The 18,200-nt window shown below is 39.2% G+C and overlaps 1 protein-coding gene across 4 annotated transcripts in view; it reads left to right on the top strand.

Moving 5' to 3' along the window:
* Positions 1–18,200, top strand: part of LOC126262598 (neuroglian) — a 101,963-nt gene that overhangs the window by 50,246 nt on the left and 33,517 nt on the right. For all 4 annotated transcript variants that reach the window (XM_049959341.1, XM_049959344.1, XM_049959343.1 and 1 more), the window contains exons 13-17: positions 1,852–2,039; positions 2,750–2,929; positions 3,772–4,006; positions 15,996–16,114; positions 16,279–16,465. In XM_049959341.1, the coding sequence (XP_049815298.1) occupies positions 1,852–2,039; positions 2,750–2,929; positions 3,772–4,006; positions 15,996–16,114; positions 16,279–16,465 (909 nt within the window). The remainder of the gene's footprint in view (positions 1–1,851; positions 2,040–2,749; positions 2,930–3,771; positions 4,007–15,995; positions 16,115–16,278; positions 16,466–18,200) is intronic.

The raw sequence follows: 18,200 nt of genomic DNA, 5'->3' as shown, positions 1-18,200 counted from the left end.
CGTCCGCACATGTGCGGATGGACACGCGTGTGCGCGCGAGTGCACACCTGTCCCTTCCTCCCCCCAAGGCAAGTCCCCCCGCCCCCGGGACCGGAACGACTCCCCACCCTCCCCCCCAAAAACCCACATCCTCCCCCCTCCCCCCCCCTCCCCCCCCCGACGAGTCAACAGCCCGCCGCGAAAGCCCGAATTCCGTGCGTATGCCTGTGCCCGCCCGTGCATATATATATATATATATATATATATATATATATATATATATATCATTTTTACAAAATATTGTTGGAGCCTTCCGTTAATGGAATTGTGATTTTCTCACTCATTGGTTCAACCTAAAATAAAATAAAAGTCAATTCTCTTTCACATTCCTTTGAAAAACTCTCATAGTTTTGTCAGTCACCCCACCATTGCAGGCAAGCTTCCAAAAATTTGCATTTGGGTGCATGCACACCCACATGAGTGCCCCCGCGCGCACACACACACACACACACACACACACACACACACACACACACACACACACACAGATATCATAGAACTTCAGTTTTGCAATAAACAAATGAACTTCATCGGGACATAGCTAAGAAAATGTGTTGCAGTTCCATCTGCCAGCTGAACTACCAATATCTGCAGCTCTAGAAAAGGAGCATTTGTGTAATATTGGCGAGATATACAATCTTTCACATCCTGCTCAGTATGGGGTGTGAACCACATATGTCAACATAAACTTAAAAAATTGATTTGTAATACTAGGCGATTGACTTCCTTTTGTTTTCATGAATGAATGTCGCACTTTTTCTCCACTCATGCTGTTATTTGTTTAAATCTATTTTTTGTTTTGTTTTTTTGTTACTTTCCAATCATTTTTGCAAGTATTAACAGTAGATGACAGCTTTTGTGAAAATAGTAAAAACAGGTGATCGCTTTTAATAATGAAAACTTAGTTCTTGTGGAAATAGTAAAAAGAAGAGATTGTTTTAAGTACCAAAAACATTTGTTTTCTGAATATGCATTTTGTGTAGCTATGCATATGTACAAATGCATGAACTAATGGTTTGTCAGTTGGAGAGTAAACATAAACAATTTAGGAAAAAAGAATTGCTACTTACCAAAAAGATGACATGCCAAATTGCCGACAGGCACAATTAAGACACTTACACAGAAGCCTTCGGCCTCAGCCTGGAAAAAGAGAAACACATACCATTCATTCACACAAGCAAGCACACCTCCCACATACATGATCACCAACTAATGTCATGTGTGCATGAGGTGTGCTTGCTTGTATGAAGGAATGGTGTTTTTCTTTTTCCGACTAAGGCTGAGGCTGAAATCTTATGTGTAAGTGTCTGATAATTGTGCCTGTCTGCAATTATGCATGTTATCTGTATGGAAAGTAGCATTATTGATACTCCTGCCTGGAGTTTCCACTGTTTTAGAGTAAACATAGGGGGTTACATTTATAAAAGGCAGTAGGTGTTCACACAATTATGCTGAGCTCCCGATAATTGTGGATTTCAGAATTGCAATGCTCAATTTCCGTGGTTTTTCATCTTTCTGTTTTGTGTCTTGCTCTCAAATTTAAATTTACCTTCAAACTGTTTGCTGCAGGAGACCCTAAACTAGGATAATTTTAACTCGTTCATCCGTATTCATATCTGCTATCCCCTAAATTTCTTAAAAGTACTAAGGAATAAAGCAGATAAAATGTGTCGATCATTGTACGTAATGTATAAAAGTACAGATGATATTGGCTGTCAGAAATAAAGATTATTATTATTATTATTATTATTATTATTTTGATGTATTCTTTTACTTCAGAAGTTATTAAGTATGTGTGTGTTATTTTGACAGATGTGCCAAATCCTCCAGAATTGCAGTATGTAACATGCAGCAAACGAGAAGCTCGTATTAACTGGAAGCCAATGGGTGACAACCGTGCTCCAATTTTACGGTATATTATACAGTATAACACTAGCTTCACTCCTGATTCGTGGGAAGTAGCTGTGGATTCTGTTCCTGCTACTGACATGTCCTATACGGTTAGTGCAGATACTTTAATTAGCAGTTTTGCTTTATTGCTGTGTTAAATGTTAAGAGTAAATAGTTATTTCGAATATATTCATTTAAGAAGCACCAGTTTCTTTGTTTATATTTGTGTCATGTAAAACACATAAACTGGGAAATATTGATTTTAGTGTGTATTTTTGATGTAAAAGTTTTGTATGCTTTCCTGGAAATAGGTATTTGTTGTGAAGAGTAACAGAGTTTGTGAACGTTACTGAATGAGTGAAGACAAATATCACAAAGGAAGATGTGGAAAGTTTTAGTAGACAGCATAGACAGAAGCAGCAGTTAATATCACTTTCTATATAAAATGTTTGTTTGAAATGCCCTCCCTACCTTGCTGCCATTTGTTTTCAAATACAAATGTACGGCATGGCATGGTATTTCAGAGAGAAGTGAGTGCAATATTGTTTCAAAGATTTAAGTATGCTGCACGGTAATACATACATCAGTACCGAAAGAATTATGTGGTGTGCTCATATATCTTGGCCTAATGCCTTTTCTGCATTGTACAGAAGTTTCATTTTAATATGTTGTATTTACTATGTTGTATTTTGAATTACACCATTAATATTTTTGCTCATACTTTGAGCATTTGTAAATCATTGCAAAGAGTATGTCCTGTTTAACTTTCATTTTATTTACAGCAGTGTCTTATATTGTCAGAACTTTTGTTTGCTTGCAGGTTGGTATGAGTCCTTGGGCAAACTACACTTTCAGAGTGATAGCTGTAAACAAGATTGGTCAGTCACAAGCTTCACAACACTCCCTGATGTGTTCGACACCACCTGATGTCCCCTACAAGAATCCAGATAATGTGGAAGGAAAGGGAACAGACCCAAGCAATATAGTCATTAGTTGGACAGTAAGTATACCTATACACCACATTGGTTTGTAGCAGTCAGGTCTGGGACTAGAGTAGTGTACACCCAAGAAGGTTGCTGAGGGATTCATTATGTGTAGGGAGAGGCAGACAGTACAGTGTACCATTGCCAGTTGCTTTTCATCTCTTTTGGCTTCTTAGCCCCTCATTGTATGCTTAGGTTGCTCTTTCCTGACATCTGGCAGTGCTGACAGCTTTTTCCACCTTGGAGACTGCGTTTGTCTTTCTGACACAGCCTTGAAAAATCTATGCAGGGAGAAAGAGAAGTGACAGTATATAACAATGAATTTCCACTCAACCAATATGAAGGCTGTAATGATAAGAAGTTACCTTTCCATTTATTAGTGTGAATTCACACACACACACACACACACACACACACACACAGAGAGAGAGAGAGAGAGAGAGAGAGAGAGAGAGAGAGAGAGAGAGATTATCCAAAGCCAACTTTTCAGCACATTATTTATGAAATTCCCCAAATCATTTAATTGAGGAATTTGGTAAGTAAAGAACCTTGTCATGCTATATAACATTTTTTTTTCTCATTATGAAAGTAGTAAATAAATATTTTAATTACACTTGAACATACTGTTTGTCACACTACTAGATGTCACAAAATATGAGGTTACTTAATGTTCACTCTCTTTATGAGCAAATTATCATTCAGAAGTAATTTCGTTGCACACCTGCATGGAATCCTGGATATGTGCATTTGCATATAGTATTGAAATATGGGATTTTAATGATATTTTTGTATGTAAATTCTTTTATGAAAATGTTCATATTATTGTGATTTATTATTAATAGTATTTATCCTTCTGCAGCCAATGCCTGAGATTGAACATAATGCACCAGGCTTTTCATACCGTGTGTATTGGAGACGCAATATTGATGGAACACAGTGGACTTCCAGAGACATAACAGACTGGCAGCAATCACAGTTTGAAGTGACAGGACAGCCAACTTTCCAAGAATACCGTATTAAGGTTGTTGCCATCAATGAAATGGGAGAATCAAATGTCTCCCCTCGGGAGGTCATTGGGTACTCTGGAGAAGATGGTAAGAACAGCTCTGTTCATTTTGTGCGACAAGTAAAAGTAGTTCAGTCTTGTACTGGGTTCTGTGATAATTGCTATAATTTGTGCTCACATGAATCCTTGTAAATTTGTGCTCACATGAATCCTTGTAAACTAATTGGAGCTAAATAGTTACCCCTTATAATGCAATGGCTATTCACTCTTGCAAAGATTGGACGAAAAACAAGCATAGAAACACCATATACATGGAAAAGCTCTCATATTTACAAAGAAAACTTTTATCAAGCAAGAGAGATTACGGAGGCTGTGCTTATGTAATGAGGAGAATGTTGAACTAATTATTATCTGACTTCCCAACATAGGATGGTGGTGAAGCTTCCGTAACTCTCGGGGAGGAGGTGGGGGGCAGGGGGGGGGGTAAGAAAATGAAAGAGAATGAAGGAATGTAAACTTTTAACTGCCAACTGTAGAGTAGAGGGATGGAAAGTTTGTGTGGAAACGGGTCAGCTGTAAGTAGGCATTTTCCATGTTCTTTTGTAAAAATGTGAGGAATGTGAGAGTTGCAATTCACTAATATCATTAACTGATAGTTATTCAGTGTTGAAATTAGATCTTGATTTTTTTTCCTCAAGGCTCATGTTCACTTACTTTACAGTTCATTTCCTACATATAAATAAGTGATGTCATAGATGTAACTTTATTGTATTTTCAGCTTACTTTGTTGGTAACAGTTTTATTCTCTGGCACCACAATTCTTGACACTTATGTACAACGAATTGCACAGAAAACGTTGTGTTTTGGGAAGTGTTTATTGTGGAGCTCCAGTTAATCTGAATGTTTTCATAACATGCAAGTATAAATAGATAAATCACCAAATATAGAACCTTAGCTTAGGCATGCAGCTCTACTGTATGTTTAATGATGGCATCATCTTGGGTAAAATATTCAGGAGGTAAAAGAGTTCCCCATTCAGATCTCCAGGCGGGGGACTACTCAGGACGATGGGTCAGACCACAGAATTTTAGATCTCTTAATTGGGCAGGTACGTTAGAAAACTTAAAAAGGGAAATAGATAGGGTGAAGTTCAAGATTGTGGGAATTAGTGGAGTGAGTATCAGGTTATAAATATGAAATCAGGTAGGGGTCATGTAGTAGTAGGTTTAATAGTGTGTAAGAAAATACGAACATGGGTAAGCTACCATGAACAGCATGGTGAGTCCATTATTGTAACCAAGAAACATGAAACCAACACCCTCCACAGTAGTACAAGTTTTATGTTTCCACTAGCTGTGCTGCTGATGAAGAGATTGAAAAATTTTATGACGAGACAAAAGAAACTGTTGAGATAGCTAAGGAAGAGGAAAATTTGATTGTGATGGGGGACTGGAATTCAATAGTAGGTGAATATAGACTGAGGGTAAGGAATAAAAGGGGAAACTGCCTGATAGAATATTGCACGGAGCATAATTTAATCGTCTATAAACACTTGGTTTAAGAATCGTAAAAGAAGGTTGTATACATGGCAGGGACCTGGAGACACCAGAAGTTTTCAAATTGATTATATAATTGGAAGAGAGAGATTTCAGAACCAGATTTTAAACTGTAAGACATTTCCAGGAGTAGATGTGGTCTTTGACCACAATTTATTGGTTATAAACTGTAGATTAAAACTAAAAAAAGTTGCAAAAACTTACAAAATTAAAGAGATGAGCCTTGGATAAGTTGAAAGAACCAGTGTTTGTTGGGGGTTTCAGAAGGAGTTTTAGGCAGCAACTAATTGAAAAGGGGGTAGGATCACAGTAGAAGATTGAATGGGTAGCTTTGAGGGATGAAATAGTGAAGGTAGCAGAGAATCAAGTAGATAAAAAGACGAGGTAGTAGAAATCCTTAGATAGACCAGGAAATATTGAATTTAATTGATCAAAGGAGAAAATATAAAAATGCTGCAAATGAAGAAGACAAAAGCGAATAGAAATGTCTAAAAAATGAGGTGGATAGGAAGTGCAAAATTGCCAAGCAGGAATGGCCAGAGGACAAATGTAAGGATGTAGGGAAAGCTAGATACTGCCTATAGGAAAGTTAAAGAAACATTTGGAGACAAGAGAAGCAGCTGTATGAATAGAAAGAGCTTAGATGGAAAACCAGTACTAAGCAAAGAAGGGAAAACTGAAAGGTGGAAGAACTCTATAGAAGGACTGTACAGGGGAAATGAACTTGAAGACAATTTTATAGAAAGGAAAATGAAGTAGATGAAGGTGAGATGGGAGATATGACACCGAGAGAAGAATTTGACCAGAGCATTGAAAGACGTATCAAAACAAAGCCCCTGCAGTAGACAACATTTTCTGAGAATTACTGATATCCTTGGGAGAGCCAGCCATAACAAAACTTTACCACCTTGTGTCCAAGTTGTATGAGACAGGCAAAATATGCTCAGACTTCAAGAAAAATGTAATAATTGTAATTCCAAAGAAAGCAGGCGCTTGACAGGTGAGACAGGGTGTATACGACCTGGGACAACCGGGTCCGGGAATTTTTCATTGTTTTAGTTTTTAGTTACATTTTTGTGATTTTAACTGGTAAGAACCAATACTCTAACAAAGAATATTACTGTATCCCACTTCTGCAGAATAATACTGCAGCAACAAAACATGAACGAGAGAGAAAAAACTAAAATAAAACTTAAGTCGCAAAGGAATTGTGCGATATACAACAACAAAACACAGTGCTCATACAAGCGTCTGCCAACAGCAAAGTGTGCCAAAGGCTTTAGGAAGACTATGCAATGCTTCTTAACAACAAATTGCCTCCAATGAGCGCGACGTGACAGCTTTTGATGTTAGATTCATTTTAATGCAAGATCTTTTAATGTTTTCCATGTACGAACATATGGGCTTCCTGGGTCATCGTAGCTGCACAAGTGCAATGAGGCCTATTATCTGGTGCTCTCTGGCAACTTCTGAAACGAGCCTATTTCTAACAGATCACGGTAAAATATTGCGACTGGTGGTTTGAAAAGTTTCAAACTAAATTTCCTTTTATGCAAGACGAGCTATGTGCAAGAATGTACGACAAATTCCTTAAATCACAGAGTGTTTGACTCTTATTTAAAAATCAACTCTTTGAGGACGACCATCTAGAAGAATTTCGAGCCCAGATCAGACATTTATGCCGTTATTAAAAATTTTACTGGCACATTTATAAGATGTATCTTAAAGTGTAACACGCGCAAAAAAGATCAACATTATATGTGGAAGTTTTGTTTCTCTTGCAGCTTATTAATCTTCGAGACCAATATTATACTTGAAAGCTTTTCTTTTCTTGTAGCAACAATATGTATTTTAATTTAAACCATTAACTTTTCTTATTTGTGTGTTCGCACCACTTAAGAGTGATCTTGCTATTGGCTGACTACATCACATGTCCTATGCTGTCATCAGCTGGCGAGATCATGTGACAGGAGCTGTGACTGGCTTACAAAAACGCGTCGCAATCTCTGTTTCAATACTTCGGAAAGTAACATGCGGTGATGGTGGAATTCAAATCTATACCTTTGTAACATGAAAATATGCAGCGTGGATGTTGCTGCACATTGAAGACCTTTCCAAAACATGTTTTTTGCCCCTGAGTTTCATTTTCTAAAGTGCCGGGAAATTCTACATCGGTGTATAAAACCATAAATCATCAAAGGATTGATAAGTTTTACAGTGCCGAGGAAAAATATACTGTCACTTAACACAGAAGAAGTGTATTTTCACCCGGGAGAAAGTGTATTTTCAACCGGGAAATCCGGGAAAAATCCAGGAATTTTTTTCCTTCTCCATGTATACACCCTGTTAAAATATTAACAGTCTATCAGGTGCAAGATACTAGCACAAATCATTTGCAGAAAATGGAAAAATTGCTAGAAGCTGACCTCGGGGAAGATAGTGAGGATTCCGGAGAAATGTAGGAACACGTGGGGCAATGCTGACTCTGTGACTTACCTTAAAAGATGTGCTAAGAGGAAAGATGAATCTACATCTATAGCCATAATGGAATTGGAGAAATCTTTTGACAGTTTTGACTGGGCTATGCTCTTTGAAATTTTGAAGGTAGCAGGGGTAAAATACAGGGTGCAAAAGATTATACTACTTGAACAGAAACCAGATGACAGTTATAAAGGATCAGAGGCCACAAAAGGGAAGCAGTGGTTGACAAGAGAGTAACATAGGATTGTATCTTATTCCCCAATGTTATTCAGTATGTATATTGAGCAAGCAGTAGAGGAAAACAGAGAAAAATTTGGAGAAAGAATTAAAGATCGGAGAGAAGAAATAAAAACTGGGGTTTACAGATGACATTGTAATTATGTGAGAGACGGCAGAGTACTTGGAAGATCAATTGAACAGAATGGACAGCATTTTGAAAGGAGGATATAAGATGAACATAAACAAAAGCAAAACAGGGATAATGGAATGTAGTTGAATTAAATCAGGTTATGCTAAGAGAATCAGATTAGGAAACAAGAAACTTAAGGTAGAAGTTTTGCTTTTTCGGCAAAAAAGTAGCTGATAGTGGCTGAAGTACAGATGATATAAAATATTATGGCAAGAAAAGCGCTTTCTGAAGAAGAGAAATTTGTTGACACCGAATATAGGTTAAAGTGTTAGAAAGTCTTTTTCTGAAGGTATTTGTCTGGAGTGTTGCCTTGTATGAAAGTGAAACATGGGCAGAAAAGAAATCTGTTGTATAACTTGACTAAGAAAAGAGATTTGTCGCGTAACTTGACTAAGAAAAGAGATTTGTCGCTTAACTTGCTAAGACAAGAGGTTTGTTGCTAGGGCACATTCTGAGAGAACAAGGGGTCACCAGATTGGTACTATAGGAAAGTGTGTGTGTGTGTGGGGGGGGGGGGGGTAAAAATTTAAGTGGAGACCAAGAGATGAATATAGTAAGCAGGTTCAAAAGGGTGTAGGTTGCAATAATTATTTGGAGATGAAGAGGCATGCACAGAATAGAGTAGTGTGGAAAGCTGCATCAAACAGTCTTCGGACTGAAGAACACAACAAAAGCTGTGTGAACATGCTGATCAACAAGGTGCTTGCTCTGGTTACTTTTATCAGCTAATCACCACACAGGATACATGACATCCCACGAACATACATGTTGTCACTTATGATAGGTAATAGTACGACAGTTTCTTTCCAACTCTCAATCAAACTATCATCTTTCAATCTAACATAGTTGCCAGGGTACATTTCTCCATAAATTTCATTCAGACAGTAGTGAAAATAATGTTGAATAAATATTGAAATAAACATTCTGTGTTCGGTTATACCACAGGAAACACATTTTCATGACATCAAGTTTCCTGTAATGTGATTGGATGATGGTCACAAACCTACCAGGCGCAGTTTAGTGAAGCTAAAGTGCCATATGTGGTTGCTTGGTATTAATATTTATTACAAAAATGTTCACCATACTAAAGATCTCTCCAAAACTTGAAATTTTTGGTACGATTTGTTCTGCGAAAGTGTCAAGAAAGGCGATGGTGCATGAAACTGTTTCTTCAGTACCAAGTTAAAACAATTTGAAGATGGCATTATTATTGTGAGAAAATGGATTATATTTTGTGAAACCAACAAGCGTTTGAAACACATGAAACGACAAACTCCAGAGGCAAAGTTGTTGTTGTTGTTGTGGTCTTCAGTCCTGAGACTGGTTTGATGCAGCTCTCCATGCTACTCTATCCTGTGCAAGCTTCTTCATCTCCCAGTACCTACTGCAACCTACATCCTTCTGAATCTGCTTGGTGTATTTATCTCTTGGTCTTCCCCTACGATTTTTACCCTCCACGCTGCCCTCCAATACTAAATTGGTCATCCCTTGATGCCTCAGAACATGTCCTACCAACCGATCCCTTCTTCTGGTCAAGTTGTGCCACAAACTTCTCTTCTCCCCAATCCTATTCAGTACCTCCTCATTAGTTATGTGATCTACCCATCTAATCTTCAGCATTCTTCTGTAGCACCACATTTCGAAAGCTTCTATTCTCTTCTTGTCCAAACTATTTACCGTCCATGTTTCACTTCCATACATGGCTACACGCCATACAAATACTTTCAGAAATGACTTCCTGGCACTTAAATCTATACTCGATGTTAACAAATTTCTCTTCTTCAGAAACGATTTCCTTGCCATTGCCAGTCTACATTTTATATCCTCTCTACTTCGACCATCATCAGTTATTTTGCTCCCTAAATAGCAAAACTCCTTTACTACTTTAAGCGTCTCATTTCCTAATCTAATACCCTCAACATCACCCGACTTAATTCGACTACATTCCATTATCCTCGTTTTGCTTTTGTTGATGTTCATCTTATATCCTCCCTTCAAGACACCATCCATTCCGTTCAACTGCTCTTCCAAGTCCTTTGCTGTCTCTGACAGAATTACAATGTCATCGGCGAACCTCAAAGTTTTTATTTCTTCTCCATGGATTTTAATACCTACTCCGAATTTTTCTTTTGTTCCTTTACTGCTTGCTCAATATACAGATTGAATAACATCGGGGAGAGGCTACAACCCTGTCTTACTCCCTTCCCAACCACTGCTTCCCTTTCATGTCCCTCGACTCTTATAACTGCCATCTGGTTTCTGTACAAATTGTAAATAGCCTGTCGCTCCCTGTATTTTACCCCTGCCACCTTTAGAATTTGAAAGAGAGTATTCCAGTCAACATTGTCAAAAGCTTTCTCTAAGTCTACAAATGCTAGAAACGTAGGTTTGCCTTTCCTTAATCTTTCTTCTAAGATAAGTCGTAAAGTCAGTATTGCCTCACGTGTTCCAGTATTTCTACGGAATCCAAACTGATCTTCCCCGAGGTCGGCTTCTACTAGTTTTTCCATTCGTCTGTAAAGAATTCGTGTTAGTATTTTGCAGCTGTGGCTTATTAAACTGATTGTTCGGTAATTCTCACATCTGTCAACACCTGCTTTCTTTGGGATTGGAATTATTATATTCTTCTTGAAGTCTGAGGGTATTTCGCCTGTTTCATACATCTTGCTCACCAGATGGTAGAGTTTTGTCAGGACTGGCTCTCCCAAGGCCGTCAGTAGTTCCAATGGAATGTTGTCTATTCCGGGGGCCTTCTTTCGACTCAGGTCTTTCAGTGCTCTGTCAAACTCTTCACGCAGTATCGTATCTCCCATTTCATCTTCATCTACATCCTCTTCCATTTCCATAATATTATCCTCCAGTACATCGCCCTTGTATAGACCCTCTATATACTCCTTCCACCTTTCTGCCTTCCCTTCTTTGCTTAGAACTGGGTTGCCATCTGAGCTCTCGATATTCATACAAGTGGTTCTCTTCTCTCCAAAGGTCTCTTTAATTTTCCTGTAGGCAGTATCTATCTTACCCCTAGTGAGACAAGCCTCTACATCCTTACATTTGTCCTCTAGCCATCCCTGCTTAGCCATTTTGCACTTCCTGTCGATCTCATTTTTGAGACGTTTGTATTCCTTTTTGCCTGCTTCATTTACTGCATTTTTATATTTTCTCCTTTCGTCAATTAAATTCAATATTTCTTCTGTTACCCAAGGATTTCTACTAGCCCTCGTCTTTTTACCTACTTGATCCTCTGCTGCCTTCACTATTTCATCTCTCAGAGCTACCCATTCTTCTTCTACTGTATTTATTTCCCCCATTCCTGTCAATTGTTCCCTTATGCTCTCCCTGAAACTCTGTGCAACCTTTGGTTCTTTCAGTTTATCCAGGTCCCATCTCCTTAAATTCCTACCTTTTTGCAGTTTCTTCAGTTTTAATCTACAGGTCATAACCAATAGATTGTGGTCAGAGTCCACATCTGCCCCTGGAAATGTCTTACAATTTAAAACCTGGTTCCTAAATCTCTGTCTTACCATTATATAATCTATCTGATACCTTTTAGTATGTCCAGGGTTCTTCCATGTATACAACCTTCTATCATGATTCTTAAACCAAGTGTTAGCTATGATTAAGTTGTGCTCTGTGCAAAATTCTACCAGGCGGCTTCCTCTTTCATTTCTTAGCCCCAATCCATATTCACCTACTATGTTTCCTTCTCTCCCTTTTCCTACAGTCGAATTCCAGTCACCCATGACTATTAAATTTTCGTCTCCCTTCACTATCTGAATAATTTCTTTTATTTCATCATACATTTCTTCAATTTCTTCGTCATCTGCAGAGCTAGTTGGCATATAAACTTGTACTACTGTAGTAGGTGTGGGCTTCGTATCTATCTTGGCCACAATAATGCGTTCACTAAGCTGTTTGTAGTAGCTTACCCGCGTTCCTAGTTTCCTATTCATTATTAAACCTACTCCTGCATTACCCCTATTTGACTTTGTGTTTATAACCCTGTGGTCACCTGACCAGAAGTCTTGTTCCTCCTGCCACCGAACTTCACTAATTCCCACTATATCTAACTTTAACCTATCCATTTCCCTTTTCAAATTTTCTAACCTACCTGCCCGATTAAGGGATCTGACATTCCACGCTCCGATCCGTAGAACGCCAGTTTTCTTTCTCCTGATAACGACATCCTCTAAAGTAGTCCCCGCCCGGAGATCCGAATGGGGGACTATTTTACCTCCGGAATATTTTACCCAAGAGGACGCCATCATCATTTAATCATACAGTAAAGCTGCATGCCCTCAGGAAAAATTACGGCCGTAGTTTCCCCTTGCTTTCAGCCGTTCGCAGTACCAGCACAGCAAGGCCGTTTTGGTTATTGTTACAAGGCCAGATCAGTCAATCATCCAGACTGTTGCCCTTGCAGCTACTGAAAAGGCTGCTGCCCCTCTTCAGGAACCACACGTTTGTCTGGGCTCTCAACAGATACCCCTCCGTTGTGGTTGTACCTACGGTACGGCTATCTGTATCGCTGAGGCACGCAAGCCTCCCCACCAATGGCAAGGTCCATGGTTCATGGGGGGCAGAGGCAAGGGAATTGATGAAAACGAATTCTTTTCACCTTCAAACTAGTCCACAGATCCATACCCATCTGTGATTGTGGCCCTTCATTCTAATTTCAAACAAAGACTAGTAATGATGAGTTCTATTAATTTTACCTGGCAAAGATTCTGTTATGAATTCCTGGAATGGCAGGTCTCAGCAATGTAGCTATTTGGAAGTGGTACAAATCCCTTCAGAATTTACAGGGAATATTTTTTAGAGATACAGATCCCCTTAGGATTTAGTGGAAAAGCTATTTCCTGTGCCAGCAAGAAATACTGACATCACTTAATATCTGCTGCTGTGTTGAAGGCAGTTTGTCTTCCATGTTCAAATGTAGATTCTCAGTGGCTTTTACATGTAATAGTGAAGCTTTGGCCTCATAATGTCTCGGGAGAAACCTTTGTAGTGAAGACAGTGCTTTATTTTGAAAAACTGTCAAATTTGTATTGTTGCAGAGTTATTTTTTCTGTAATTGATTAGGTTTAATAAGCAGTGTAAATATTTCTTTTTGCAGTAACATAAATAAATGTGATTTAGAATTTCAATTAACATAACGTAAATGATTAATGGAAAATCTCATATAAAGATGTGAAACAAAAACTAACAAAGAGATAGAGGGGCTGGCCAGTACTTACCTCAGCTCAGTACAGCCGATAGATACACATAAAACAGAACTGAAAATTTACATTCCTAGCTTTCGGAACAAATGTTCCTTCATCAGGGAGGTGAGAGGGGAAAGAAAGGGAAGAAGGGAAAGGAGATTCAGTTACTCACAACCCAGGTTATGAAGCAACAGGGAAAGGAAAATGGGAGGGTAGCAAGGATGGAGGCATGATTGTCAGAGGGAAGCCAAAGATATTCTGCTGTAAGTACTGTGCCAGCTTCAAACCAAAGAGGATGCATACAGAAGTAAAGAGGTATATAGTATAAAGATAAACACAACTATGTAGGATGAAAAGATGCGTGAATGGCTAAAGAGGAAAGGGAAAGAGGAGAAGACTGAAGAGTGAATGGGAGTGAGGTTGTTTAACGTAGGTTCAGTCCAGGGGGATGGCGGGATGAAAGGATGTGTTGGAGTGCAAGTTCCCATCTCCGCAGTTCAGAGGGACAGGTGTTGGGTGGGAGGAGCCAAATGGCACATACGGTGTAGCAGGTTCCTAGGTCCCTAGAATTATGCTGGAGGGCATGCTCCGCTACTGGGTATTGGGCATCTCCTAGGCGGACAGTTCGTCTGTGTCCGTTCATGCGCTCAGCCAGTTTAGTTGTTGTCATGCCGATGTAAAAGGCTGTGCAGTGCAGGCATGTCAGTTGATAAATGACATGTGTAGTTTCACACGTAGCCCTGCCTTGAATTGTGTATGTTTTACCAGTAGCGGGGCTGGAGTAGGTGGTTGTGGGGGGATGCATGGGGCAGGTTTTGCAGCGGGGTCGGTTACAGGGGTAGGAACCGCTGGGTAGAGAAGGTAGTCTGGGAATATTGTAGGGTTTAACAAGGATGTTACGGAGGTTAGGGGGGCGACGAAAGGCAACTCTGGGTGGTGTGGGGAGAATTTTGTCAAGGGATGATCTCATTTCAGGGGTTGACTTGAGAAAGTCATAGTTGTGTTTATCTTTATACTATATACCTCTTTACTTCTGTATGCATCCTCTTTGGTTTGAAGCTGGCACAGTACTTACAGTAGAATATCTTTGGCTTCCCTCTGACAACCATGCCTCCATCCTTGCTACCCTCCCATTTTCCTTTCCCTGTTGCTTCATAACCTGGGTTGTGAGTAACTGAATCTCCTTTCCCTTCTTCCCTTTCTTTCCCCTCTCTCCTCCCTGATGAAGGAACATTTGTTCCGAAAGCTAGGAATGTAAATTTTCAGTTCTGTTTTATGTGTATCTATCGGCTGTACTGAGCTGAGGTAAGTACTGGCCAGCCCCTCTATCTCTTTGTTAGTTTTTAATTAACATAACGTATTTGATATGTATATTTTCAGCACAACATTGAAAAACCAGAGAAATAAGACAAAAATTTGGTATTTGAAGAAAATCCATTCAGAAATAATGCCAATATTGGCTAAAAAATAACACTGAAATTGGCAAAAAATTACACTGACAACGCCCATAAAATATTTTTCAAATTTGTTCCTGTCTTTAGTTGTAAACATTTTTGAATATATGTTTTTACAATGTTGAAGGTAGGTGGACTTGCTATTCTAGTAATGTTAGTAAAAATGTGTATAATAGGGATAAATCACAGGTATTACTTATAAACTATTGAAGTAGTAATGTAAATGTAAATGTCGTGTGATTAGGGCCTCCCGTCGGGTAGACCGTTCGCCGGGTGAAAGTCTTTCGATGTCACGCCACTTCAGCAGCTTGCGTGTTGATGGGGATGAAATGATGATGATCAAGACAACACAACACCTAGTCCCTGAGCGGAGAAAATCTCTGACCTATTCGGGAATCGAACCCCGGCCCTTAGGACTGACAATCTGTCGCGCTGACCACTCAGCTACCGTGGGCGGACAAAGTAGTAATAAAACCAGTGAATAACAGGAGGTGCCAGTGTTGTGGGTTGCTAGACTTGAATTTCAACAACTGAACAAGCTCTGTTATGTGTGGCATTTGTGTACATACAAGTTTCTGTATGCATGTATACGTTCTGGTAACCTTTATGTACTTGATTTATTCTTATTTTATTCCTTTCATCTCTCATTGAAAGACTAATTAACTTGCACAAGTGTGTGAAATTTCAGTTGCTTGGTTGTAAATTCAGATGAGAGTAAATTAATTTTTTTCACATTGTTTTCCTGGAAGAGATTAATCCTGGTTCCTTGGTTGGCAGTCACAGTTGCATCACACCTTGACGACAAGGGAGGAAAGGGCAGCGGGGGGGGGGGGGGGGCAGTGGAAAAGATGAACATTGCACTACTCCATAGTTTCTTTTCTTATTTTTCACTGTCCTCATAATGTACACCTAATTCAACTGCACATTCTGCATGAACACAACAGACATGTAATAAATGATTGTACTTTTATAGTTCCAACCATGGCTCCACAGAACTTCACAGTTGAAAATGTGCATGATAGCACTAGTGCCTTACTTAGCTGGATGCCTGTTCCACCAGAGTCAGTGCGTGGGCACTTCAAGGGGTATAAGGTAGGACTGCCTGCAGGTGTCTTCTATTACTTGAAGATAGATTTATCTGTTAAGTGCCCTTTATCACTAGCAAACATTTTTGATCCTTTTTTACTTATTGAAGTGGTGTGGATGAAATTGCTATTTTGATGATAGTACCATATTTTGGACCTCTTTGTGTACAGATTCAGACATGGACCGAGCGAGATGGAGAATCAGCAATGCGAGAAATTCAGGTGAAAGGAGAATCGACACGAACTCTTGTTACCAAATTTGTGCCACATTCGAAAAACTATGCTCGTGTGTTGGTTTACAATGGCAGGTACAATGGACCACCAAGTGACACACTTACATTTCAGACACCCGAAGGAGGTAAGTATCCATACATTATATGGGAGCTTATGTGATTCGAAATGACATATCTTTGTGACAGTGCATTGGACTTTGTATCTTTACAGTTTATTATATATTTGGAAGAAAATATATAAGAAAAAACAGAAGAAATTTATGAGAATAGTGGCAGGAACACATTAGAATGGGCGTGTGGATGGATAGACAGGTTGACACTGAATGAATATTTATGACATAAAATTTAAGACCTTTGGTTCCAACCACTACAAGAGGGAAGATATTAAGGTGCTGATGGCACTGAGTTGTAGATTTTCTGCTCTCTTCAGTTGCATATTGAGCGAGGTGAAAAATGACTATTTCTACGTTTGTGTATGTGGCCTAATGTCTCTTTTCTTCTTCTGATACCTGTACGAGGTATACAATGGTGGCAGTAGAACTTTTGCAGTCTTTTTCGAATCCGAATCCTCTAAATTTATCTAACAATGTTTCTTGAGAATTATGTTATCTTTCTTTCAAGGATTCCTAGTTAACACAATGAAATTTTCACTCTGCAGTGGATCGTGTGCTGATATGAAACTTCCTGGCAGATTAAAACTGCATGCCAGGCTGGGACTTAAACTCTGGATCTTTGCCTTTTGCAGGCAATTGTGCTACCAACTGAGCTAGCCAAGCATGACTCATCCTTGTAGGTTTACTTCTACCAATACCTCATGTCCTACCTTCCAAACTTCACAGAAGCTCTCCTGCGGACCATGCAAGACTAGAACTCCTGGGAGAAAGATATTGACATGGCTTAGCCACATGCTGGGGGATGTTTGCAGAATGAAATTTTCAATCTGCAGTGAGTTAATGTCAGCCTGGCACACAATTTTAATCTGCCAGGAAGTTTCATATCAGCCCACATTCTGCTGCAGAGTGAAAATTTCATTCTGGAAACATTCCCCAGGCTGTGCCTAAGCCGTGCCTCTGCAGTATCCTTTCTTCCAGGAGCTTCTTGCAAGATTCGCAAGATAGCTTCTGTGAAGTTTGGAAGGTAGGAGACAAGCTACTGGCAGAATTAAAGCTGTGACGACATGCTTGAATAGCTCAGTTGGCAGAACACTTACCTACAAGAGGCAAAGGTCTCAAGTTCGAGTCTTGGTGTGGCACACTTTTTTAACCTGCTGGGAAGTTCCCCAAGCATTTTTGTTATACTTTCATATGGACTTTGCCGAACAATTATGATCCTAGCTACTCGATAAAGACTCCAAATGTTGGAACAATACCTAAAATTGTTTGCACTAGCATCATATGTGTGTTTTCCTTTACAGATGCACTGCATTTTCCCCGGACCTTTCCAACAAATCAAAGTCCACCTGCCTTCCCAAATACTGATTACATGTTGTTTTTCCATTTTGTATCACTTTGTGTTATTATCCCTAAATACTTAACATGCTCAAGGTGTTCACAGTAATCTTGTAATCATTCTTCAGATGCTGAAAGTCATACAGTGCACTCACTGTCTGCCCAGTGTATCTCCATATGTTATACCGAACATTTACCCAGTACAAGAGTCGCCTCATCACACATACAATGCAAGACTCAGCCAAGAATGTTAATTGGCTTTGTTTTAAAACAGTTTAATGGAAGAACACAGATTCGATTTTAAGACAATGTCCATTATCTGTGCAATGGGTGTTTTCTGGGACAGTATCATTAAGGAGACAGTTGAAGTATATGTGACATAAAATTTTGTGACTCATTATGTGGGTTTTGT

The sequence above is a fragment of the Schistocerca nitens genome, chromosome 6 (genome assembly GCF_023898315.1).
Source record: "Schistocerca nitens isolate TAMUIC-IGC-003100 chromosome 6, iqSchNite1.1, whole genome shotgun sequence".
NCBI classification, from domain to species: Eukaryota; Metazoa; Arthropoda; class Insecta; order Orthoptera; family Acrididae; genus Schistocerca; species Schistocerca nitens.
Note: the sequence above shows the minus strand (reverse complement) of the source record. Positions and strands in the feature narration are given on the sequence as shown.